General features: G+C 42.8%; 2 protein-coding genes across 3 annotated transcripts in view; one reads left to right on the top strand and one right to left on the bottom strand.

The window, feature by feature from the left end:
- lrch1 (leucine-rich repeats and calponin homology (CH) domain containing 1) overlaps positions 1-17,933 on the top strand; it is a 313,647-nt gene extending 295,714 nt beyond the window's left edge. Inside the window, exon 21 of the transcript XR_008829092.1 lies at positions 13,593-17,933. The gene's annotated coding sequence lies outside the window, so the exon portion shown is untranslated. The remainder of the gene's footprint in view (positions 1-13,592) is intronic.
- pde1a (phosphodiesterase 1A, calmodulin-dependent) lies at positions 759-27,801 on the bottom strand. 2 transcript variants are annotated; one of them, XM_056389991.1, is made up of 17 exons: positions 26,545-27,801; positions 17,947-17,973; positions 12,541-12,669; positions 12,239-12,421; positions 10,815-10,881; positions 9,512-9,628; positions 8,607-8,747; positions 8,267-8,367; positions 7,411-7,536; positions 7,181-7,282; positions 5,869-5,989; positions 4,844-4,925; positions 4,557-4,677; positions 4,245-4,429; positions 3,914-4,120; positions 951-3,144; positions 759-911 (listed from the first exon to the last, which is right to left on the bottom strand). In XM_056389991.1, exons 1-16 carry the CDS (start codon positions 27,057-27,059, stop codon positions 3,068-3,070), a joined length of 2,301 nt encoding a protein of 766 aa, XP_056245966.1. In that variant the 5' UTR covers positions 27,060-27,801; the 3' UTR covers positions 759-911; positions 951-3,067. The 2 variants fall into 2 exon arrangements, with proteins under 2 accessions (XP_056245966.1, XP_056245967.1); XM_056389992.1 differs by having other exon boundaries at positions 12,556-12,669; positions 26,545-27,800.

Raw genomic sequence — 27,801 nt, 5'->3', positions numbered from 1 at the left:
GCTTGTTAGAAAGCATCTTAAACTTTCTCTGATTCTATCAGTTAATGGTTATACATTTTTATGAATTCAGAAACAAAGCCAATACATAGAGTATTTTATAAAAGTAATTGATACCAGTTTTTCAGGTTATAACAGATATCCTTTGTTTTGTTCCTGAATGTTCATCATTTTAACAGTTTTCGAGGTTTTAATTTTCAGTTTTTCACACCTGAATTTTTAATTATTAACATAATTTTGGGGTCAATTCAGAAGCAACTCTAACATACATCTGTTCTTTAATCCATGCATGTTCACCACAGTAATGTACATCAGCAGTGGAAATGTCTTTTGCCAGTTTAGTAATAATACAAGGGGTTATAATCCGTCCTCTGAGCAGAGCTTCGTCTTCAGGGCAGACTGGAGGCTGCAGTGAGTCATTATCAGGAAGTAACGAGACAGGCTAGCTGGTTAGCATGCTAACTTCAGTAGAAGAAAAGACGTGATAGAAACAAGAGTTAACATTGGTGTTTGTCTCCACCTCTGGAGACAGATGTTGGTGAGTAAAGGAATGAAGTTTGATGCTGAACTCACAACGTCGCTTCTAGACTGTTAAGTAAACAGCTGCTAATGCTAACGTTAGTTGTGTAGCAATAGCAAAACTTACATATAGCTCCTTTAAGTGCTGTTTTGAGAAAGTGAGTCAAACACCCTGTTAGTGAGGGGTGTAGACATGACCTTTGACCTTAGAGACAGGAAATTAAATGACGTCAGGAGGGAACTGGAGTCCTGAATGTTTAATACAATAATACAGAAAACAGCTGTACAGTATACAGCGTGCACACACACACACACACACATCACACACACACACTCAGAATATCACTCGTATACACATACGCATGCGCACACACACACACACACACACGCACACACTCACACACACACACACTCACACACACACACACACACACCACACACACACACACACACACACACACACACACACACGCACACACAGCCAAAGAGCACATGATGACTATAGCACACATTGCATTAACAAACACAGTGCTCAGAGGATCAAAGAGTTTTCACTGTCGGCCATGTTGGCTTCACCACTCAGCTCGTTGGCCTTTGCTATAGAAACCGGTGTTTTTTTTTGTTGCCGTCGTCACCATGGTGATAATATGAAGGGCACTGTTGTTTACTCGCAGGCAGGAAAGGTGACGGTTAGCTCCCGTCCATTGTAAAGGTAAATTTAACTCCCTGTTTCCACCCCAGTGTCCATGTTGCTAACTTATGAGTTTATTGGCCAAAAAGTACAAGACGATCCATGTTGTTAAAAAAAAATGTCCCTTGCAGTGGTCACATGTGAACTCCAGTGTGTTTTTGATTGGTCGCCACTGATTCGCTGCTGCTCTGTCCTCTGTGGGTCCAAACTGTCAATCATGTTTGACTGATTAATTTGCATTTTTCATTTGCAGGTTTTCTTAATTCTCAGTGAAATTCTGAGCTGAATTTGGGTAGAAAACCGGTTAATGGAACAACTACATCTCGTAAAGTCAGTGAAATGTCAGTTAGAGCGCCTTTTAGCTTCTGTGACGTATTTGTGAGTGGGCGGGTTTTATTTACCTCCTTCACCTGTACTGTCATTACGGAGACTCAGATGAATAAATTAGCTGCATTTAACCACATTATTTGGAACCTGAGTCACACGTCTTGATGAAACATTTTCTACTTGCACAGTTTTGCATCAGTTTGCACTAACGCAAGTGAATTTGAATGCTCGTTTATTTCTATTGATTTATCTGCAGTCTCTGAAATTTGCTTTTAGTCTGAACGCACATTTTGGATTTTACCGTTAAGCACAGCAAGTGCCGTGCAAGCTAGCATCTATGCGCTTTGAGCTAAATGCTAACATCAGCATGCTAACATGCTAACAGTAGTTACGCTGAAATACTGATGTTAATGCCGTGTTCCATTTACCTCGTAAGTTGGATGTTGGAGCTGGGAATGATGTCACATCTGAGTTGACCATGTCCGTCGGAAGCTTGTTGTTGTTGATGCTTGTTATTGTTACTGTTAGCAACAACAGCATTACACCATATTTTGCACATACTATCACTGTAGCAACAGTTCTTTGAGTACAATGGATTAAATGAGACACAGATAAGACAGAAGTGCGAATAAACCGTGCGTTACTACAGCTTTCACTTCTGTTGATGCGAAGAGCAGCCATCTTGGATTTTGGAGTTTCAAGGGGTTGGCTGATCGAGTTGAAATTTCCAACTGGGAACTCAGAAATTTTGACTTTCCTGTTAAAATGGAACGCACCATTAGCATTTAGCACCACCTTAGTTTAGCACATTAGCATGCTAACATTTGCTGAGGCTGATGAGGATGACATTAGTGTTGGATTAGCTGTTAAAATGAATCCAAGCTAATAGTTGTTGAGATATTTCAGTCTAGTGGTGGACCGCTAACGTGGCTAAAAACAGCTCCTGAAGATATCGATTGACTATTGATTAGCAGCTCTGAACATGTTTGATAATTTGAACCCAGAGCAGAGAGAAGAGCACAGGTCATTCTTTACATGTACATGTATAACAACACGTCTGTTGCTCACATTCATTCACAAAAACCTCCAGTTGCTTTTTAACAGCTCCATGACTCATTCCTGCAGATCGTGAACATGTGGCCTGCGTTCGCCGTGAGCACGAAGCTCTTTGGTTTTTTTACCTGTTGCTTTTTAAATTTAAATGTAGATGTTTCCGCTTGTTTCCTCTGAGTCTCTAATGACGTCACATGACACGTTCACCACTGAGAATGGACCGTGAAGCTGCTAAGAAGCTGTTGTCTGATGAATGTGATGTGTTCATGGTTGTTTGTAAACATAAGGTCTGGTGGCCCTTTTTTTTAATGGGGGGGGGGGGGGGGGTCCACCGAAGTAAGGAGGGAAGGGGCCACTGAGTCAGCTGCTGTGTTTAAAACAGAAGAATCTGAACTCTCGCTGTCACTGCACCGCGCCGCCTGTTGCCATGGTGATCTGCCACCACCACAGATATAGTGGCGAGTTTGCCGCGGAGTGTCATCAGGCGTTTTCAGGCACTTCATCATTGTCCTCCTCCTCTTCCTCCTCCTCCTCCTTCTCCTCGCCCAGCCGTGCCCCTGCAACAGTTACCATAGCAACAGGTCAGCTCACTGTGTGTTTAAGTTTAGTAAATGTTCGCATTCGTACGGACATGAAGACCCTATTCTGCTGTCGCCAAGGGGGGTGGGGTCGTTCTCCCCCAGAAGTGACTGAGCTCCTTCAGAATCAACAAGATTTTGAGTTTTTCATTAAGACTAATTAAAGTCTCATCATCAGTCATTTTAAATGAACGTGCACAGCTCTGGTCTCTGACTTCATCTGCTGTCAGGAATGTAACATAACTGACTCTTCTTTATTTTGGCCACTGAATAAAATAAATGTAAGAAACAAAAACACTTTTCCAATTCATTATTAAATTAATTACTTATGAAACGAGGAACACACCTGAATTTCTCCGTGTGTTTTAATTTTTCTTTGTGTTAGCTTTGTCCAATCATTGGCCTCTGAACCTGGCGCTCTGATCTGACCTTTAGCTCCGTGGTCGTATCAGATAAATGTAAATGTTTTATATCCCAATAAGTCATTATTTTTTAAGCTTAAACAAGTGACTAAACTGATACTAAATTAAGCTAATCAAGTTTAAACCATAACGATATCTATGTCTGTCCATATGAAATTATAAGTAAAAACAGAATTATGAAGCTTGGAAACCATCTCACACACGCACACACACATATACATATATATATATATATATATATATATATATATATATATATATATATATATATATGTATACTGTATATTATCTATGAAATGTTAACATGTATTGTGTCATGTCTGTACCATTCCAGGTCAGGTGATCTGCAGGCATGTGGTCAGGTGACTTGTTGCTTTGTGTCTGATCAGGTGGGGATCCGTCTGAGTTCTGTGATTGGTCAGAGGTGTGTCCATCGGGGACGCTGTGGTTGGGTGAGGCTGGATGAGACTGGACGTCTGAGTTGATGTTGGACTCCAACCTCTCCTGCTCCTCTCGCTCCTTATTGGCCAGTTCTGTGCACGACACACACACATGATTCTTTATCAGGTTACCTATAATATAAACCTTCCTCTGTGTGTGTGTGTGTGTGTGTGTGTGTGTGTGTGTGTGTGTGTGTGTGTGTGTGTGTGTGCATACCCTGAACAGACAGCTCTTTCCAGCGGTCCTTGTTGCTGGCGATGACGCCGGACAGGTGTAGCCTCAGAGCCGGCAGGTCGATGGCGGTCAGAGAAAAGTCCATCTGTCCATCATCACTGTTTCCGTGGCGACCGCTGTTGTGTCTCTGCACCGACTCCACGGTAACAGAGCCAGTTCCTGTTAAACTGGAACAGAGCAGAGTTATGGACCAAGAGGAAGCACGGACTGAGGGTCAGATAATGAGATACAGTCTAATTTAACTTCACCTACATCATCAGTTTGACTGTATTGTGGCAGTGATAGCATCAGTACCTGGACCTCCTGTTTCCTGTCTCTCTGGCCTTCCTGTCCTCCTCTATCAGGGGACCAATCACCTTCTCCGTGGTGTCGATCAGGACGCTGAAGGTCGGCTCCACGATGAAGTCTATGAAACCTGCGGCCGCACAGAGAGAAGACAAACACTGAGTCCTCTTCAGCTCCTCACACCTCCAGCAGGTGTCACTGTTGAACCAAAGTTCAGCCTCCTGTTAAATCCTGTGATCTGCTGCTAGTTTACTGTGCTCCTCACCTGCCTGTGGTGTGCTGGTGGTTGCTCTTACCTATCTGTGATTGGGCGATCATCGTAGCTTTACGGTCACAGAGAGGAGAAAAAGGAAGGCCGAGCTCCACCTCTTTATCTCCCTGGAAAAGACACATGAACATGCTGTGTGTTTTTAAATCAACTCTGTGGTATTTGCATCCACTTTTTGCCTCTTGATCATTTTAAACAAAGCAAAGCAAACGTTTCCTTCAGATGTTTACATGCTACACTCACTCACAAGTAATTTTAAAAGAAAGATAAACAACTTATCTCCTCCCCTCAGCCTGTAAACAGCTCTGAAATTTTGCTCTTTGCTGAGCACTTCCTTTAAATGCTGTTATAAGTATTTATGTCTTACTGATTTATTCTCCTTATTTTTGTTATTTTTTAATTATTTAATCTATTATTTCTATGATATAATCATTATTATCTCATTTTACATCAGTGATTTTAACATGTTCATTTCACAAAGTGCTTCACTTTTCATTTTGTATGAAAGATGCTAAATAAAGTTTATTATTATTATCATACCGTGGCAGACGAGGGCAAACACACTGCAACGGCCCAAAACACTTCCATTAGGAGAAATGAGCTGCGAATTCAGAAACGATGCAGATTCAAGAACACATAGAAAAAATACAAAACAAAACTGCTGCAAATGAAAAAACGTGCTGCAGGAAGCAAAAACATGAACAACAAACACGCAGCAAAGACTGAAACGATGCATCGACAAAAACACAAATTTTTCATTTCTCCTGATGGAAGTGTTTTAGGTCGTTGCAGTGTCACCCAGTTACGCTGCTTATGTAGAGACAAAGAGGACCAACATGTGTTTGGCTATGTTAGCCGCTAACATAATGTTAGCTTGGGTCGATCTGGCTACATTATTTGTTACACTTTTGGAAAGCCTTTGAAAAAGATGCCACCAACCAAACTCTTTAAATATGGACCGTTACTCTTACTACAGCCTCATACACACTCCTGCAATGTGTGTGTGTGTGTGTGTGTGTGTGTGTGTGTGTGTGTGTGTGTGTGTGTGTGTACCTGTCTAAAGAACTCCTCCATCAGACTGTGAGTCCAGCGGTAGTGCAGCGGCCAGGCTTTGGCTGGATGACTAATGTCTGCAGCGTGAAGCATCAGAGACAAAACCTTCACTTTGTCTATGCTGCAGAGAGAGAGAGGGAACAAACATGTAAACATCATTCAATAATAAACTGTGATTAGATAGATTAGATTATCTGAATCTAGTGAATCTGACCCCCCCTGCTCTGCTGTGTCTCCTGTGTGAGGGGAGAACAGTGTTGTGTCTTTTATTTCGTGTTGTGGTCACGGTGTTCAGAGCGCTGCTCTCCACACAGCTGCTGCAGCAGCACAAGCAGAGCCAGCATGTCGACAGGCTGAGGCCAGCATCTTCCCCAAAATCTCATTCAAGCGTGAGCTGGTGAAGCGTGACAGCTGCCCCCACACACACACACACACAGACACACACACAGACACACACACACAGACACACACACAGACACACACACCTCCAGCAGGACTGACACACACAGTGCTGGACTCAGACTCTGAGTTATTCCTGGGGAGGCCCCTTCAGGGACTCACAGACAGACTGTGGTTCAGCAGCCTGCAGGACGTTATGTTGGACCGTTTCTCCAGACTCCCACTGATGATCTGGTCGTCTCCGTCAGATGGAGCAGCTTCTCACAGTCTGCCTGTGTGAGGCCGGCTGACAGACTGCAGGGCGCAGGTCTCTGCATTTTGGTCTAATGATGAAGTCTGAGCTAAATTTGACTCACAGCCACATTGACGACAATCTGCTCCCAGTATCTTCTTAAAAGAATCAGAGCGTCACAGACTGCACTTCCACTTCATTTGAATATTTCTATCTCATGCCACTAATGAAGACTTACCATACAAGATATATGAAGAGAACATGATGCTGTATTATAGATTAAACTACATATATCAACTTAGAGCTGAAATAATGAATCCATTATTGGATTGCAACTATTTAGACTTCATGAGTCCAGCCTGTTAAACGTGAGGATTTACTGCTTTTCACTGTTACTTACATTCAACTATTATTACAGAAAAAGTGATGGTTTCACTTTTTACAGAACAAACCAAACCAACATTACAGATCAGTAATAAAAATAATCACTAGCTGCAGCTTTATATAAAATAATTACTGATTATTATTAATCCTGCTCCTGTTGGTGATGAATAAGAATAATCCAGCGACAGAATAAAACTCTTTACTTCTGATAGTTTAAGGACTTTTGTTGATAATACTTACGGAACTTTTTTAATGAAGGACTTTAAGTATTTTTACAGTGTGGTATCTTGCACTGACCTGTGTGTCTGCGTCAGGGCGTTCCTCATGGTCTTGATCTGCTGGAAGTGACAGGACATGTCTGTGGACATCACCATCTCTATGACCAGAGACCTCAGCTCCCTGCCAATAATCAATACACACACACAATCGAGATGATCAGTGATCCGTTACCATGACAGAAAGAGAGAGAGACAGAGTGTGTGTGTGTGTGTGTGTGTGTTTGTGTGTGTGTGTGTTTGTGTGAGAACCTCCAGTCGTCCTTGTTCAGGTTGACCAGGATGTTCATGTCCTCCTCTGCCATCAGCCTGTAGGCGGCGCTGACGTGATGGTTCTCCAGCACCGACCTGTCGTTGTACAAAATGGCCACCTCCGACCTGACGGACAGACACAACGACCAATCACACGCTGGCGTCTGCTGCTGCCTTTCACATATAGTCCCCGACAGCAGGTTTGTGTTCTTGTTATTTCCTGGAAGGATAAAGTCGATCTGTCCTTCCACACTGAAATACTTCATCAACTATTGGATGGATTGTCATGAAATCTGATTATTGATTACTTACTTTCTTAATCACACACATGCACAAACGTTCAGTGTGTGAGTCAGTGCACACACATACACACACACACAAACACAACAGCAGAGATGCAAACACTGCAGCTCTAAGAGGAGTGTGTGTGTGTGTGTTTGTGTGTATTGATTCTATTCTATTAGTATCTAGTATTGACAATATTGGTAGTAATGACAGTTTGGTGATTGATCCGCTGCTGGATTATGATTGAATACATGCAAATCTATCGACATCCCCATCAACCTCTTTTGTACTGTGTTTAACAATTCATGCTAATGTTAGCATGCTAACACATTAAACATTCCACCCGCTAAACGTCAGCATGTTAGCTTTGTCACTGTGAGCATGTTAGCATGCTGTTAGCATTTAGCTCACAGCCTCTCAGAGCTGCTAGCATGACTGTAGACTGTCAGAGTTACAGTTTTAAAAAGGGTCATGTCGTACTTTCACCATCAGGTCCGGTCTGTGAGAGGAACTGCCGTCGTCCAATGAGATCCCACAGATTCATTGGTCATATGTCACCTGTCTACGTTACCTGGTGTGGATGTGGAAGTTGTTGGTGGTTCCTGTGTGTTCGAAGTCGTGAATCGCTGCAGCGAAAACCATCGCGAGAATCTCCAACTCGCTGAGCCAGTGCTGCGCACACACACACACACACACACACACACACACACACACACACACACACACACACACACACACACACACACACACACACAAACACATACACACACACAGTATTACTCATGTTGTGCTGTGTATGTCACATTGTGGGGACTCGACCTCTTTTTGGGGACAAAGAACCCCTAATGTAATGTAATAGTGTGTGTGTGTGTGTGTGTGTGTGTGTGTGTGTGTGTGTGTGTGTGTGTTACCATCAGTCCAGTGTGCAGCATCAGGAAGTGGGCGGTCTGAGTGACATCAGCGGCGTGGATCAGGTTGTGGTAGGGGTTCCTGTGTTTGCTGTAGCCGTTCTCCAGAGCTTCAACAAACTGCACCAGAGCCTGGACTGGGATCTGAACACAGGTGCTACAGGTAGTACAGGTACTGCAGGTGCTACAGGTGCTACAGGTAGTACAGGTACTGCAGGTGCTACAGGTGCTACAGGTGCTATGAGCACTTGATATTTCTTTATTAAAAAACCTGTAATCTTGAACTTCCCCTCCACCACATGCACCCTAAATATTTAATGAAACCAATCCATCTTAAATCCACAGATGGTGAAACTAGTTTTGGAGCATGATCCTCTATGACTTCAGCATCTTGTAATTATGACAGCCTCTCATTATTACACTAACAATATGTTGCGATAACGAGATCATTCATTTATAATTGCCAGATCTGTATCTGTAGAATTGTTGTGTAATTCTGAGACGCTGAGTCACGATAACAAAAACCGGAGTCTCATAATTACAAGATACGGAAGTTGTAATTACATGATCGCATCTCCACTTTTCTTCTTTGGTGACAGTGATGTACGACTGCACTGTTTGTCCATTAAGAAGAAACACGAGACTATTTCTTCACTGGGCGAAGAAACTTCCTGGAATCAGTGGGTCACAAACAAGATAGAAAGTGTTAATTATTGAGCTTCAGAGCGAGCCGGGCTAGTTGTTTCCCTCCATTTCCACTCATTGTGCTAAGCTAAGCTAATAAAACTGAAAAAATCAGGGTGTTCTAAAAAGTAATTTAAGCATGTCATGTTCGGGTTGCTTCTCCACACTTCAGGATCAGGAACACCTCTACCCCACAGCTGTTAATGATATGAAGTTGTGTGTACCCTGAACCTGTTGACGAGGTCATAGCGGGTCAGCAGGTCGTAGACCAGGAACTTGAGGGCGTGGTCTCCGGTGGCCTCGTGGAAGGAGAAAACATCGAACGACCACTGATCCACTTCCTGGAAAACGAGCAGTAAAACATCAGCATATAACACGGGGACGGAGCAGGTGGGATCGAGCTGATTGGCTCCACTCACTCAGTCTAATGTGGTGTAATGAGGTGTATCTACCACCAGAGGGCAGTGTGATCACAATGTTAACTCACACTGGGAGGAAACAGGATATAATTACATTAATGATTCTAGTTATTCATTAGTTCACAATTATGTTTGATGTTTTATTTTCCTTCCTTCTTCCTCTAACTCCTCCTTTTGGTGTCTACCTTTTCTTTATCTCCTTCTTTCCTCCTTTTTGTGTCAATCTCCTTCCCTTCTCCTTTCATTATTGACTACTCCTTTTCAACTTCCCTCTATCCTTCAGTACCTCCTTTCCTACTCTACCTCTTCTCTGCCTCCTTCTTCCCTACCCCATCCTTTTCTTCTCTACCTCATGCATCCATCTCCATCTCCTTTTTTCCTTCTTTACCTCCTTCCCTTTCTCCTCCTTTTGACCATTGACTTTTCCTTGTCTGCATCCTCACTTCCTTCCCTTCTGTGTGGTTTTCTGTTTCTAACTTCCTTCTTTACTTCCCTCCCTACTCTTTTCTTCCTCTGTCCTCCCTTCTCCTTATCTACATCCCTCTTTCCTTCCTCACCTCCTCCTTTCCTTTTCTGCCTCCTTTTAATTTCTAGTTTCCTGTCCTTGTTTATCACCTTTTCCTTCCTTATCTTTGTTTATGTTCCTGCTTCACTTTCTTCTTTCCTTTCTTTTCTCTACCACCTCACATGCTCCTCTGCTTCCTCCTTTTTTTCTTTTCATCGCTACCTCTCCCTTCTTTAATTCCTCCTTTCATTTTTCCACCTCATGTCATCCTCCTTTTCTTTTTTGTCTTTACATTTTCCTGCTGTTCTCCACCTCCTCTGTTCTTGCTGTAGCACTTCCCTCCATTTCTTCTCTACTTCTTCCTTTTCTTTCCTTTCCTAGCTCCTCATTTCTTCCTTCCTTCTTTACATCCTCCTTTCCTTTCAAATTCAAGTTTTTTTTTGCGCACTTTTGTCAACTGGTGATTGAGGAAACAAAACTGACTCCCAGTGTCTGAGCTCTGACTTTACTGGACTTTTTCAACTTCCAATCAAACACGGGGTTAATACAATAAGATGATGTCACTTCCTGATGTTGGGACCGCAGCAATAAAATAGTTTTTACCTTTAGAGCAGTCAAGGCCGTGGGAGGATAGGTCAGACCTGCCATGTTGGATGTCCGTCTGTACATCCTGATGTCACACACACACACACACACACACACACACACACACACACACACACACACACAAAGATAAAATCATCATGCTCAAATCTCACACACATAAACACAGACAGTTTGCATGCATATAAACACTCCTCACACACAGACCCACTCCAGCCGCCCTCCTCCACAGTTTGTGACCAGGATGGATTGTTTGTCACCATGGTAACCGTCTTCAAAACACACACACACACACTCACACAGAACGAGCGCAGCCTCGGCGCAGCAGATATTTTTTGATTTCATGCGTCATTAAGCTGCAGCAGATGAACTGATAACGTTCTATCACTGCAAGTCATTTACACTCTAATGATATTGGACCTGTGATAGTTTCCCTATATGTGATCTCCATCTCCAGCTCGCTCGCACGCTAACGACGTTACACTTCATGTTCGACCTTGTAATCACATCTGCGGCGAAGTCGGCCGGATGTTTTCTGGAGTGTGTTTTCGAAGAAGTTGTTGATTGTTTTCTTTCCTCCGACGCCGACGACAAAAATAACCGAAGGAACATCTGAATGTCTTTAGTCTGAGACGATCTGAGGACTGGACTTCCAGGACTCACAGTTTCGCCTGTTATTAGCACCACATGGCCAAAAGTATGCAGACACCTGTACATTCCTCCCATTTTGTACATCTTACTGCATTAATGTTCTGCTCTAACAGCCTCCTCTCTCCTGCTCTCAGTCTTTCCACCAGATGTTGAACCAGCTGCAGGGTTTTTACTCCCATCCAGACACAACAGCATTAATGAGGTTCAACACTGATGTTGGTCACAGAGCAGTTTGTTTCTTCATGTCATGAAGAAACAAACTGTGTGTTTCTTTGTGTGTTTATTTTTGTGTGTTTTACTCTATGTGCTCTTTCACAACTGCTGCCTGGGGACAAATAAAGTTTCTTGTATTGAACTGAATTGACTATCAAACTGATAAAGTCATTCCTTTATGGAGCCGCTTTGTGCACAGCAGCTCTGTCATGTTGAAACAGGGACAAACACAAACGGCTCACACATAGTTGTTATAAATAACATTGTATTCTGTGGCATTTAGATTTCCTTAAACTAAGGAGCCAGACCAGGAGAAACAGCCTAAGACAAAATGTACACATATAAGGATGTGAGGTGTCCATATACTTTTGGCCATGTAGTTTATGCACTAAGTCTGAATATTAACTCACAGATGTGTATTAGTCATTTTACAGTCCAGTGCCAGTTAGAGTGAGAGTGGGAGCACTGGTGTAGCTGTAGCTGCACCACCTTCTTTCAAACATCTGCTGCAGATGTTTGGAGAAAAGATCTGTGGGATTTCTGACAGGAGCGACGTTTACCTCTCCACAAAGATCCCAGCCTGCACTGCGTGGACGATGCTCCTGAATCTCGGCTTCTCCTCGGGGCGCCGCTTGGCCACGCCCATCTTCCTGCTGAAGGTGCACGCCAGCCAATCACGTACCTCGCTGGGCACCGACTCGGCCTGCAAGTCGCTGAGCTCATCCTCGGTGTCCAGCAGACGCCTGCAGAGCAGAAACAAACACCTGTCGGCCACAGCTTGGATCACCAGGGACAAAGATTTATTTACCGCAACCTCCATCTGCCCTCCCTCCCTCCCTCCCTCCTTTTGTTCCCTTCTTACTTCCGTCCATCCCACCTGGTCTCATCGGTGTAAACAGCGTCCAACATGGCAGCAGCGAGCTCCAGGTTCCTGCGGAGCTCCTGCAGGTCCACGATGCCCCGGTCCATCTGCTCCAGGACCCCCTTCAGCCTGAACACACACACACACACACACACACACACACACACACACACACACACAGCAGTTATTAGAAAATACACAGTCTGTATGATTATAATTACTGAATAAGGTGATTAGCTCGTGGCTCATGAATTAATAACAGTTTTAATTTTTGAGGTGTTATTTTTGGGTCTATTACGGTTCATTAGATGATGATGATGAGCTTGGGTAGATGGAGGGGGGGGGGGGCAGAGTTCACTTGAGCATGAAGCCTGTGTGGAGAACAGGGCGTTGGTCCAGTCTCTGACCTCATGAGACTCAGCAGTGAAGGCAACAGTATCAGCGACTGTGGTGAACAGTCATTTATCTCTAACAGCTACACAACACACAGATATTAACGTGTGTGTTGTTCCGATCATGGTGGAGATAAATTTGTTGACTCGTATAATCGTTTGTTCTCATATCTCACTGTGCGGCTGCATAAACAACAACACGTTTAGGTTCAATCACTGTGTTGAAGTCATTTTTTGAAATAACCAGACTTTAATTTAATCCACTTTCAACGACCTTTAAAATGTATTTTCTCCATCAGTGTCTCATTCTGAGATACAGTCTATAACATGAGGACTCATTTCTGCCAAACTTAGAGCAGTTCTGATTATTTAATCACACAGATTTCTGCTTTTCTCACTCATCCAAAGGGACAAAAGGTGGAAAATGTTTAAACATTTGAATAAAAATCTGATGTCAGTTGTGTGGTTGTTTGTTAATGTTGCCAGGTCACTGTCAGTCACACCTGATCCAGCCTCACCCACACAGTCCTGATGAGGAAGAACTGCTGAACTCTTCATGAATTAACCTAAGACACCTTCTCTCTGTAGTCTTTAATAAAATGTAAACAGGTGAGTTATATAAACAGGTGAGTTATATAAACAGGTGAGTTATATAAACAGGTGTCATGAAGGAGGAAATTAGCTCTAGAGACCAAAACTGTTTTTGTACCAGGCTGTAAACATGTTTATTCCTGCTGTAAAGTTGGACATTTTAACATGGGAGTCTATGGGGACTGACTCACTGTTGGAGCCAGACTCTAGTGGTCGTTAGAGGAACTGCAGCGTTCAGCACTTGAACTTGTAGAAAGTTGTTGCTGCTCTGTGCTGTTTGTGCTTCTTAACTTAATGTCCTCTGTTGTGACGTGTGTTATTCTACTTAACTTCAGCCCAACATTCGTCCTCATCCCTCGTCTGTGCAGATACATACACCTGCTAACAGACAGGAGGAAGCACCGCTCCTCATACTTTGCCCCCACACAGCTGCTGTCCTCTTCACACCGCACGACGGGAACATGAAAATCTGTTTCCTCCAGATGGACACATGACACTCTGCCTCCTGTCAATCAGCTGACACCCACAGCTAGTAACGGGAGCCTCCTCCAGGAAACAAACATGTTGTTTTATAGACTTGTAGCTCGCTCCGTCTTTGTCAGCCGGCGCAGCAGCTCAGTCCTGATGCCCTGAGCTCAGATAAACACGAAGCTATCTTTGATATTAATCCTCTCATCTAAAGCCCCATTCAGAGTGGATTAATTTCTCTAGGGGAGGTGGGGTGATTTTAACATCACCTGCTCCTGTCGGTGGTTTTAATCCTGTCCAAAGCACGCAGGTGGGTAATCCCCCCCCCCCTCCCTGTAATAATTATAGCTGCACTTTCCTACTGTTGTTCTGTGAACTCACTGGTCCTCCTGTACTTTAAAGCTCCTCCAGTGTAAAGGTCTGTGTCCATGTGTAGTGTGATTATAGATCAGCTCTAGCTTCTATATTAATACTGTGAAAGTATCAAAGCCTCAGTCCACAGAGAAATGCACACAGCCTGTATTCAGAAACTGAGCCTTAAAACCAGCCGTCAGGACTTCTGGAACTTTGTGATGTCACAACAAAGCAGTCACCAAGCCCCGCCCACCTGGACCCACCATCCAAACCTTGCAGGATTTGGTTTCTCTGAGTGTTTTTACCTGAAATCTGCTTTATTTTTATTGGATCACTCAGAGAAAACAGTCAGCCAATCAGAAGAGAGGCTCAGAGCCTCCTCTCTTCTCTCTTCTCCTAAACATAAAGGAAAATTTGGGAACCAATAGAGCAACAGAAAACATTCAAACCATTTGATGAGCACCCCACTTGGGAAAGCAAAAGCTTATCACATCTGCTGTTGTAATATTCTCTTTTGAGCCCTGTGATTTTTGGCTAGATCTGTGAATATCTTTGATTGACTGAGTGACTGAGTGACAGAGTTGAGTGATTACGCTGCACCATTGGTCAGCCGAATGTTGGACTTCTCCCCATCTGATGTCAGTTGCTCTTTCAAAATGATTTGGTGCAGTTTTTAACTACAGTATAAAGGTGGCGACGGCTTCCCTCTCTCCTGCTCTCTCTTGCTCTGTGTGTTTTGTGTTTAGTCATTCCTCTGTCTCCTATAGCAATAATGGTTAATTTGCCGTCAGGGAGGCGAGGCTCAGTGAACTGGAAGTGCAGCTCTGCTTCCCGGCTGCTCCCTAACAGCCGGGATGCCAGGGCGGCTGGGTGACTGCCCGGAACAAGAGGCGTAGCCCTAAGCCCACAGTTCACGCCACGATTGTGCCAACGAAGTGTTGGAAGTAGCATGGTTACACTGCTGAATTTATCAAATCATTAATAGTGTATCCACGGATGCTCAGACAACCGTCACTGGATCAATGTGATACTGAAGGAAACTTAAAAACATGACGACTCCCAGTGAAGTTCTGAAGCATCTTTTTTCTACGATTTCTAAGCAGATTTGAGGTTTATTCTGGACACACATCTGAAATAACGATATCCTCAGGACGTGTGAGCCACACTGAATGATATCAATATGTGTTTCATGATTTTTTTGACTGTTTCACTTCACACAGTGTTTTCTGCCTCCCCTCAGCTCTCCCACACTGTATGTCCACGTCTATTTCAGACCATATCCTGTCATTTCCCGCTGGTTAAAATCACTTCTTTAAGTTGAGCTTGACTTGGAGCACGGTGAACACTTTATTCTCCACCTCACCTGCAATGTTTTTAATCGGGCTTGAGACGACAAACATGTTTCCAACTACACTGTACCATTCATTTAAAAAGTTCCTTACTTTTTTAGATTTTTATTCTCAGTATTTTACATGTAGGTAGAAGCTCATACTATATTTCCACCCAGCTGCTACCTTCAGTCCTGGTATATGAACAGACGGATATTAACGGACAGATGGATGAAATCATTTCTTACTGCAGGATAGAGGGGTGGTTTGACTGTTTACAACGGAGGAGACTGACAACAGGGGAGACATAAAGACTCCGCAGCGACCAGGCATCCTGCCGTCGTCACGGTAACCAAACACCTTCTTGTAAACTGGACGAAATCTGTTTTAGTTGCCATGGTTACAGCTGGAGTCAGAACAGGGAGACGGGGCGAGGGAGAACTAAAGTTCAAGACTGCAGAGACTCAAGCTTCTCGTTTTCATCAAAGATCCTTCAGATTTTATTGAGTGGTGAAGGGTAATGAAGTACAATTACTTGAGTACAGTTCTGAGGTACTTGTACTTAGTTTCAAATAAAACCATGTGAGAAGTTTAGAGGGGAAATGCAACTCAGCAACTTCTGAAACATGACAAGGAGACACAACAACACACAGAAGGTTTAATCTTTACCAGTGCACCGGATCTTGGAAAAAGTTAAGTTCAAGTAGCTTGAAAATTGAACTTACTCCTTTCAACAACTGGTTTTTTAAACATAGTTTTTCTTATTCGAGTCCCTCCAGCTTTTTTTCATCATAGAAACCAGAGAAACTCTGAACTACAGCTTTTATTACATTTTGATAGAAGTACAAGTATGACGGTTCTGCAGGCCGTCGCTCCTGCACTGCATTTTCATTCAAGTTCAATCTTTCTCAGCCAGTAGAAGTACTAATAAAAATACTCCATTACAAGTTACTGTAGTAAAAGTATGTAGGTACAATCAGGAAAACATCCCTGTGACTGCTCTGTTATTTTATATATATATATATATATATATATATACTTTATTGCTGTAGTTGCTTGAGGTGCAGCTAATTTCTATATATATTATTTTGTATAGTACTGTAACTAATGATTATATTCATTATAGATTAATAATTAATCCCCTCATCATTTACTCGATTGATCAATTGATTGATTGTGTCGTTAAAAAGTCTCCAAATAGTCAGGAATGCTGTCCAGAGCTGCAGGTCACATCCTAATGTTTTGTTTTGTCCAAATTATTAAAAATAAATTGAAACAATCAAAAGAAAAGCAAAACATCTTCACGTGTGAGAATCTGGAAATATAAAATATAAAACGTTATAATTTAAACAATTATCAAAATAGTTGCCACTTAATTTTCTGTCAATTGACTCAGTTTAATTTAATTTTGGTAGTTTAATTTAACACAAAACATCATATTTTATAAGCTCTTCCTGTTTGGGACCCAAACATTTGCAAAGTAAATAAAGCTGTAAAGATAAAGATAAATATAATGAAGTAAAAAGTACCACAGTACCACAAATGTGCACTGAAGTACATGAGTAAATGTACTTAGTTACATTCCACCACTGCTGCCTGACGACTGTTTAGTCTTGAATCTTGATGGATAGACATCGTGATCAATATCAGTACGGTGAATTCTTTTGGCCTCGATAATCGTGTGGTGAAAATCTCCTTTCTCTAGTTTACAGAACATTTTGCTCGTTTGTAGAATTTCGTCTGTTTAATAAACGTCTGAAACGGCCTCATGACCCCTGTCACCAAGCAACAAGCAGACGCAGCGTTAGGGCTGAACGATACGACACAAAAAAATCATGTTGCAATTAAAAAAGTATAAAAATGATGATGATGTGATTTGTGTTGGTTCTTGTACCAAACAAACACGTTTCCTTTGTGTCTGAGAAAATGATTCATAGACAACACAACACTTAAGGTCTGTTGTTGTGACTCATTTTACCTTCATTAGAAAAGAAATTGCAGCTCCTTCGATTTGGATATTTCACTCGTCCACATTGTGATTCGGAAAATAATTCAGACACACTCAGTCAGACAAACAGTGTGAGAGGGTTTGTCTGCACAAAAATAGACAGACACAAAAAGACAGGTAGAGACAGACAGGCAGTCCAGGTGTGTGTAGGAGGAGTGAGAGCCTCTTCAGTCCTCTACTTCAGACTGAGAGCTTCCTCTGTGTGTGTGTGTGTGTGTGTGTGTGTGTGTGTGTGTGTGTGTGTGTGTGTGTGTGTGTATCTTACCTCTGTGATGTACTTTTATATTTCTGCCTGTAAACAGAAAAAAAAAACACAACAGTCACTCAGGTGAACCAATCACATGCTGCCTTCACAGTCCTCATCATAAACTCATTAAAACTGACCATGTGAACGTGTGTGTGTGTGTGTGTGTGTGTGTGTGTGTGTGTGTGTGTGTGTGTGTGTGTGTGTGTGTGTGTGTGTTCAGGTGGTCAAGGCCAAGCCCCCATGAACATATCTGAATGGTGGCCACATTTATCTCTGCTGACCGCTCTTATCCTCACAGTCAGCAGCTGCAGCTCATCGCGGCTGTTCAGCTACTTTCAGATCATTTGTGCCCGACTGCTGCAATTTGCATCAAAATGATCTCCTTCCCAGAGTTATAGCTCAGCCACATCTGAACACAGAGACGTGATACACACACTTTTACATTCAATATGACCTACGCTTCCCGTGAAGATCATTATTCCTAATATCTGTTGCAGATAAATCTCCGTAAATCCACTTTAAAAACAGAGCAAAAAGACGCTCCTAAAAGTTGCCTGAGAATCCTCCCGTTTTTAAGTTTTCTTCAGTATCACAGTAAACCAGTGACTGTCATCTGTACATTCATAGATATATCATATACAGCAACATTTAATAGATAATTCAGCTCACTTTTAATGGTGCCAATTTACCAAAAGGTGAAAGAACACAACAACTCACTGACACCGTGGCTTCATAGATCAGTAGACAGATATACACTTTATTTATCCCATAGGTGAAAATTCAGGATGTAATTCATGTTTACACCCCCAAAAGCATTATGGGAAATATAGCAGTACATGGTTGACTTACATGTGCTTTATCCACCAAGTTAAAATAAGACATCGAAGAATAATTTGAATCCAGTAACAGGATAATTATTCCGGCATTACGCTGAGGAGGACATTGATGTTTGTCTGACAAAGACCTTGGAGGTAAAAAAACATTTTGGAAGCTTTTATATTTCAGTGTGTGGATAACTCCTCCTTTATCTAAAAACACAGAAGTCTGAAGGGAAATCTTTTGTTTCCTTTACCACAATATCCACAACTATTAACCCTAATGTTCAGACTGAGGCGGTGGAGACTCCCAACCTTCTCAAACAGCTCGAAAAATCCAGTTAATATTATTTTATCTGCCTGATTCTCAATGACTTTTTCTAATTTTATAAAAACCACTCAGTCCTCAGCTGTAAAACAAGGTTAAATACAACGAGTTTTCATCTCCTCCTTATCTATGATTGGTCTGTTTCAAGTCACATGTGAGGATTCATGGGATATAACAAATAAAACATTAGAAAAATTAGAAATAATTAGGTGTTAGAAGGATGCTTCACGCTCATTTCCATATTCTGTCACCTTCAGTAAATGTGTAAACCCAGGTGGCAAAGTGAAGGGTCACGACTTCATTACTTTTCCTGATATCGGGTTTTAATAAGGTCAGAAGAAAAAATAAAAAATATATATATAACTACTATTAACACATGGTGTGTAACGGTGGAGTCTGAGGGAGAAAATAACACCGAGGTTCAACACAACACAGGAATTAAAAAAGCCACGGTCGAGGCTCGCTGTTAAATCCGTTACATGAAGTGGACCGCTGAAGAAACCCGCTGGGATTTCAGTACATGCACCAGATATAAACTCTGCAAGTTGATGTCGAGCATTTGGTCTGAAATTAGCCAATCACAGCTGCGGGATCTGACCCCGACGGCTAATCACAGCTGTGACACGTCTCAGCTTTGAAATCTGACAGCAGGAACCGGTTATTTCATGGTCGATCTGTAATTGTACACTGGCGTGGCGTGGGCGGACCGGCGCTAAATTACAAAGCGGGGTACGACGCAGAAAGCAGGTTTCTGCACTGTGGGGTTTTTTTAGTCAAAAAAAACAAAAGCGTGCTGCAGAGGCAACATCGACAGGTGAGGACAGAGATGGTTTCTAAAGAATGAGTCACCACTCTGTCATGACTTCTCCGGGCTGACGCCTTCAGAGAAAAAATTAGCATTTTCTTTTTCTTTCTTCTTTCTTTCTTTCTCTACTTTTCTTTCCTTGAGCTGATATGTTTTGTACTTTCTCCTTGCACATTTTCTTCCTCGCATTATTAACACCGCTGAGCATGTAAAGTGCATTTTATTCTTAGATGCATTACTTCTCTGCGTGAGTCTGTTAGCGATGCGCCACCGCAGGGTGCATTTCGCGCTTTTTTAGCACTTAACTCCATCTACACCGCCTACGTCAAGACCGAGCGCCGGGCCTGGAGGAACAGCAGTGCATCCATTAAAATGAAACAGTCTGATAATAAACCATCTGCAGCGTGCACACACACACACACACACACAGATATATAAATGTATCAACACAAACGGGGACAAATTAAAGGAAAAACCTGAATAAACGAGTGGAGAAACAGTCAGTGCAGATGCCTCCATCCTCAGGGCACGAGGTCACTGAGGGTTTGATGAGTAGGAAAATGATGTGAGTCACCAGAAGAAGCCCCTCTGGGATTTACCACCAGATCTGGACCCAGTTCAACACCTATGGGAGACTCTGGACTGACGTGTAAGACGGCGCTCTCCATCATCATCGTCATCATCATCATCATCATCAAAACGCCAAATGAGAGGATATCTTCTTTAGGAGAAATGGTTCGTCCTCCAGTAGAGTAGGAGAATCAATAAGACACTTTATGTTTATGTTTTTGCTTTAATTTGTCACCTGTCTGTATTTATCTACTACATATACAGAAGAATGAAGAGCAAGAATAACATGGTTGGTTTCCACATCGTGCGTGTCGTTCTCCCTGTTCGTTTTAATTCATTTTCAGGTGACTGGACTTCAAACAACAAGCTAACCTGCCTTTTAATCTGTTATTATTGCAGCAACTCAACTGTTTCAATTGGATTTCTATTTCTATTTGATGCCTCATAAAACAGTCTGATGAACTCTGCGGAGCACGTTGTTTCATCAATAAAAAAAACAAAAACAGTGAGGTTAATTAAAAGAAATGAAATGAAAACAAAATGGATGAATAAAATGAATAAAAAATAGTCATTTCCTTCTCTTTTTCTCTTTCTCTTCAGCAGAGAGTTTGCTGCATCAAAATGCTCTCCTGTTACCATGGAAACTAGGGAACACGACAAAAAGAAAAAAAAAATCTGTACACTTATTTGTTTTCCCTCCAAACAGCACAGATATTTATTGTTTGTTGATCTGGAGATTTGGTTTATATCCATCAAGAAGAATTAATCTGATCAATCAGGAGATAGAAGAAAACACAGAAGGGCTTTTAGTGGTTCAAGCACCGTCGGCACAGACACACAAAAACACTCAATATGAAACACTTGACTTCGGGATAAGAATGATGCATCGTCTTATTTGTGGTTCTAATGGAAGTTTTTGAGCCGTTCGGTTTGTTTTTAATGCACTTTCGTTAATTTGGATAAAACTTGTCAGGAGCGTTTTTAGAGTTACTTAACATCTCAGTGGATTTCATAGAAACTAAACAATCAGAAAAGTTGCGACTGCAGCCGTTGGGACTCTGTACCTGCAGTGTTAGTGTTACTTTCCTCGCCTGAACCGTACAGCTGATTATTAAACCTCATTATGTCCTTTGCACTGAGCATAAGAAGCTTCCACCTATTGAAAGACGGCCCCTTGATCCATTTTTAGACTTGTTTATTAAAGCTCCTCCAGTGTAAAGGTCTGTGTCCATGTGTAGTGTGATTATAGATCAGCTCTAGCTTCTATATTAATACTGTGAAAGTATCAAAGCCTCAGTCCACAGAGAAATGCACACTGCCTGTATTCAGAAACTGAGCCTTAAAACCAGCCGTCAGGACTTCTGGAACTTTGTGATGTCACAACAAAGCAGTCACCAAGCCCCGCCCACCTGGACCCACCATCCAAACCTTGCAGGATTTGGTTTCTCTCAGTGTTTTTACCTGAAATCTGCTGTATTTTTATTGGATCAGTCAGAAAACAGTCAGCCAATCAGAAGAGAGAAGAGACAAAGTATATCTTCTTATGGATCATCACTTCAATAAAACACAGGAGAAGGGGAAAATCTGTAGCTTTAAGTCTTTGATCAGAGATTTACCGATCTCAATCAGGAACTTTCTCTAAGTTTGGCCCATTTCATTCAAGTGACTATGATAAATATTCAATATGAAACCAACGTTAAAAGATGGAAGGGGTTGATCATAGTGATGAACCTAGAGAGAATTATCAGCTCGACCTGCAGCCGTCCTCATCCTCAGAGCTTCACAGTGAGTTTCAGCTCGTTGTTTATCTGTCCAGACACGACTTCACTGTCCTGGACTCTCGCCCACTCTCATAGCCCTAAAAGCTGCACACTTCTTTCTCAGCAAACAGCAGAGACTCAGTCAGAGAGCAGCTGGTGAACATAGTGAAGCATTTAGCAGCTAAAGAGCCAGATATTTCCCTCCGGAGCTGGTGGAGACCAAACACAGAGCTGAAAGAAAGAGAGGGAACACTGGACTGGCTCACAGGCTAACCAACTTAAAGAGATGATGATATGTCGAAGTTGTGTTTCCGCTGCCCCAAAGTGGCAAAAAAAAATCAGTTACAGAGGTTTAAGTATCAAAGAGTATTGTTTTGATATTGGTACTGATGGTTAGGTATTGTCACTGATGTCAGAAATAAGTGATATCTGTATCTGCTGAAGGAGGCAACATCAACATGTTTACAACACGAGTGAGGCAGTTTAGGCATCTAAGGTACCTTTAAAAACTATCATAATTTGTCTGATTTACTAAATGCATGAGTTCTTCATTTTAACTCTTTTCATACATGAAAACATGTGGAGAAAAAAAAAGTAAACTGTTATACGCCACAGTGTGTAGCGACAGGTAACAAGCGCCCCTGCCAGGTGTCCCAACATAAGTTCACTGTGTGTGTGTGTGTGTGTGTGTGTGTGTGTGTGTGTGTGTTGTTGACTTGAACGTTGCTTACAAGTGGGATGGTAACTAGAAAAACTAGAAAAGAATAAATCTCCTCTAAAGCAAAATAAATGGAATAAAGAATAAAACAAAGTTCCTGTTTTTACTCGTTAAGGCAGAAAGTTCTGCCCTCAGAGTTTTTCCAGGTTATAAAATGAGCTTCTGTGTTCAATTTTAATTTTTACACCTTCGGTCTTCCTCTCTCTTTGAATCACCGCAGACAGATAACACATCCACACGCCAATGTTTATTACAGGATTTGGCAAAAATGAAACGCTCCTCTTGGCTTCAACTTTTCAACCAACACACAAACTTCTGCTGGTAAATTCTTCTTTTTTTCCTGTGATCTTTTGCTCTGTCGCCAACTAGTTACTAATACAAGATGCTGTGCACCAAGTTGGGTCTGTTAATCACGACGAGAGCTGCCAAGGGGCATAAACCTGTGTGTGTGAGTTTTATGGAAGTGATACACACACATTTCACTTCGCTGCTGCTGCTGATGCAAGTAACGTTCATTTATGACTCAACAAAGTATTACTATTAGTAGTAGCTCAACCAATCAAACAGATTTAGTGTATAAATGTAATGAGTGGAAATAAAAAGCAGCAGACGATGGAAACACTGAAGTAAAATAAAAAACTGTAGTTAGATATACATTAGTACTTGAGTAAATGTACTAAGTTACTCTCCACCACTGGTTATAGCATGTACTGTGTGTCCTGTATGCATATGATGGTCTTAAAGCTCCTCCAGTGTAAAGGTCTGTGTCCATGTGTAGTGTGATTATAGATCAGCTCTAGCTTCTATATTAATACTGTGAAAGTATCAAAGCCTCAGTCCACAGAGAAATGCACACAGCCTGTATTCAGAAACTGAGCCTTAAAACCAGCCGTCAGGACTTCTGGAACTTTGTGATGTCACAACAAAGCAGTCACCAAGCTCCGCCCACCTGGACCCACCATCCAAACCTTGCAGGATTTGGTTTCTCTGAGTGTTTTTACCTGAAATCTGCTGTATTTTTATTGGATCAGTCAGAAAACAGTCAGCCAATCAGAAGAGAGGCTCAGAGCCTCCTCTCTTCTGATTGGTTCACCGTTTCTTTATGGATCCGACTTTGCGTCATTGTTTCGTCATCGTCATGACGAAACAGGGAAGGGACAAACAAAGTGTTGACGCAAAATTGGAATGATAAATGGTAATTGGCTGCATTTAGATGGTGCTTTTACCCAAAGTGCATTGCAATTAGCCTCTAAATCACCTATTCACACACTCACACTGAGAAACAAGCTATTTTCCAAAATATCATTGTATGTTGCAGCAATTAGAGTCCTCCACTGATTTAGCATTGCGATGCTGTAACACTGTCAGATTCACAATGGACAGAGAGATGTCGTCTTTTTTATTCCACACAGTCTTCATCCTTGTCAAAACTTGACGCCTACGTTACCCACAATGTGTCCAATCAATCAACTGAAGGACGGCTTCGTTTTGTGTAACTCATATCAGATTCTAAGGGAAAAATCAAGGGAGAGCTGGGTCTCTCTGAGTTGTCAGGCTTCATTGACGTTGTCTTTTCACATTGGTCAGATAACCTTTTTCATCTTTCGCCTCTTCAGGTGACGTTTGGTCGCTTTCCTTCCCTATCTGCATATTAGACATTTTGTCAGGCCTCACTTCGATACGATGCTCAAACAACTCAACTTTTATGACCCTATGACTAGAATCCCTACCTCCCCCTCCTCTCCACATTAGAGAGGCGTGGATTAAGAACACTCGTGAGCAGATTTCGAATGAGTTACGGGGAAAAGGGGTTAGATGGGATCAAAGCATGTTCTATCAATGCCAGACTTATAGTCATCCATCGGCTTCACTTCTCCAAGATCAAATTGAGCAGAATTCTTCCTCCTATCTCTGTGCAAGATGTGAAAAGTGTGAGTTGAGTGACGGGACCTTGGTGAGCTTGTCTGGTCTTGCCCCGAGCTCAGGAGTTTCTGCGATGACATTTTTCATTTGTGCAGCGACACGTACAGCCGACAGCTAATCCCTGAGTGTCTCTCTGTGATATTGGGCCGCTCCAACTACTCTTTGACTCTTCCCCCTGTATCACAACACGCCCTCAGGCTGGGAATGGTCATAGCCAAACAGATTATCATGAGAGAGCTGAAATAGCTCCTCTTTGCTTTAAAATGAGTTAAATGACACAGTTTCTTGCCTATACCTCAGAGACATTCATTACTCCGTCCAATGTGACATTTCTTAAGATCTGAGGACCCATTGTTGAACATATTAGGAGGGAGAGCCGTCGACCTGGGAACTAATCATATCAGACTGTATTGCACTGTGCTGTGCTTTGATCCACCAGGATTTCAGTTTACTGACTCTGTCCAAAGGCAAAATAAAACCACCTCCAAAGCTCAGGACAACCAGGCAAGTCAATCAAATGATGACAAAGAGACTCAGAACAACCTCAAAGAAACAAAAAGCAACATCAAAGAGACTCAGAACAACTACAAAGAGACAAAAGACCACAAAGAGACAGAAAAAGAACATCAAAGAGACTCAAACCGACTAGTAAGAGATACAGAATGACCTCAGCTGCTCAGACTGACTACAAAGAGACAAAAAACAACATCAGAGAGACTCAAACCGACTAGTAAGAGGTACAAAACCACCTCAAAGAGACACAAACTGACTACAAACAGATGCAACGTGACCACAAAGAAATTAAAATTAGCACAAAGGGATGCAAAACTACTGTAGGAGACACTAAACACCTGCAAGAAACTGTGACTTGAGTGTCCTCCTCCTGTGTAGGAAGGTCCTGGGACCTCTTACATCTCTGTACCCGGGGGCCCATTGTTTGCCTATTTGTACAAAAAACCAAAGTGTAAAAGTGTGGTTTTGTGTGGCCATGAAATAGTCCGGCACATAACGTCCTATAGAACCACAGTTAAATGTCCAGCTCTTTATTTCATGTCATGAAGAACTGTTTCCTGCTCGTTAGACTCCATTAAAGACGAGTCTGTGCTCAGTGTGTGTGGTGACCATGTGATGAGTCTCTCTCTCCCCCCCTCACTCCTCATCTGTCTATCTTTGCTGCATCGCAACGCTCTGCCGTTACCATGGCAACTATGGAGCACAAAAAGACATGCTGTTTTTTTTTTTACATTTGCTTTAAAGCCTCAAGATTCAGACAGATGTGGTGATGTCACTCCCGCCGCGGCGTTCACTTGTTAGCGTCTGAGAAAGTATCTGATGATATGACAACCTGTCTGTCAAACACACACACACACACAGACACAGACACAGACACACACACACACACACACACACACACACACTCTCTCTCATGGTGAGTGAGGTTGCTGAACACCCACTGTTTTCAACTCATTTTCTGTCATTTGTCTTCCCCCCATCCTCAGTCCGTGACAACATCACCACGGTAACCAGGCCACCACACTCAGTCTGACAGTCTGATTCCAAAACTGACAGTGATCGATTGATTTTCCCGGCACGATCACGTCGATCAATTATCAGTAGTGCTATTACATCATCATCATCATCATCATCATCATCATGACATCATCAGCCAGCTGATCGTGTGAGGTGTGTTTACTCACATTCCTCTCAGTCGAATCAGGACCTGGTTGTTGTGATTCTGCTCCAGAGCATCCACAAACTCCTGCGCCTCCTCGATCTGCTGCTGCTCCTTCTCAAACTCCTGCTCCTCTTCACTCTGCTGCTGCACAGTCCATGACACCCCCTCAGTCCGCGCTTCTTCCTCCTGCCGCTGCTGCTGCTGCTCCTCCTCCTCCTCCTCGGTCTGCTGCAGCTCCTCGACCTGCTGCATCTCCTCCTCCTCTTCTACCACCTCACTCTGCTGCACCTCGTCCTGCTTTTGTTGCATCTCCACTTCTTCCTCCCCCTGCTGCTCCTCCTGCTGCACCTGCTCCTCCTCTGACTGCTGCACCTCCTCAGCCTGTCTGTCCTCCTGCTGCTGCATCTCCTCCTCCTCCCCTTGCTTTCCCGCCTGTTGCATCTCCTGTTGCTGAACCTCCACCTCCTCCTGCTGCTCTCCCTCCTGTTGCTGCACTTCCCGCTCCTGCAGCTGCAACTCCTCCACCTCCTCGTTCATCTCAGCGTGGGTGAGAAGGAGGAGAAGGAGGTGTTTGGAGAGTTGTGGTGTTCACTGAGTGGAGTTTGTTCTCCGAGCGTCCGGACGTCTCTCAGACTGACGGAGTCGTGAAAACATCGACGCCAATCGCAGCCGTTTGGGTTCAATAAAACTTCGTCCAACTTCCTGTGACGTCACCTGTCAGCCCGGCCAATCCAAAACAAAGAGCTACGCCGTGATCCGTTAGGGAAGCGGAAGGGTTAAAAGGTCACAAGACAAAAGTGGAGTTTTTGGTTTTTTTTTTTAAAGTTGACGAGCAGGAAAAGACTGACGGCATCTGACAGGTAAACGAGGTGATCAGCTGGTGACTTCCTTCAGTTCGAGCTCTGCACTCCGGCACTGCGGCGGAAAAATGATCCAGCTGAATGTCCCAGAGCATCGCCGTAGCAACGCACAGAGGAAGTCGACCGGCAATAAAGACAGGATGGAGTGAGAGGGAGAGAGAGGGTGGGGGGGGGGAGAGGGGAGCGATGGAGGAGGACAAAGGAGAAGCAGAGAACATCGCGCAGCGTTTCCGTGGTAACTCAGTAACGGTTGCTAAGAGTGATGGAATCCTGCAGCTGACAGACCTCCCTCCTCCTCCCTCCCAAATTCAAACACACATAACTTTACGCTCCGTTCAGACGCAAACAGCAAACAGGCATCTCAGTCTGTCCTCCACTCCCGCAGCATCTGAGAGAGAGTGTGTGTGCTGAGCTGAGCT

The sequence above is a fragment of the Seriola aureovittata genome, chromosome 11 (genome assembly GCF_021018895.1).
Source record: "Seriola aureovittata isolate HTS-2021-v1 ecotype China chromosome 11, ASM2101889v1, whole genome shotgun sequence".
Classification (NCBI taxonomy): Eukaryota; Metazoa; Chordata; class Actinopteri; order Carangiformes; family Carangidae; genus Seriola; species Seriola aureovittata.
This window is presented reverse-complemented; position numbering and strand designations above follow the sequence as displayed.

Coding starts and splice junctions, on each gene's coding strand:
- pde1a (XM_056389991.1), bottom strand. CDS start 27,059: ATGAACGAGGAGGTGGAGGAGTTGCAGCTGCAGGAGCGGGAAGTGCAG. Junction 12,422..12,540: donor ACCAGGTGGGATGGACGGAA/GTAAGAAGGGAA, acceptor TCTGCTCTGCAG/GCGTCTGCTGGACACCGAGG. Junction 5,990..7,180: donor GCCCTGACGCAGACACACAG/GTCAGTGCAAGA, acceptor CTCTCTCTGCAG/CATAGACAAAGTGAAGGTTT.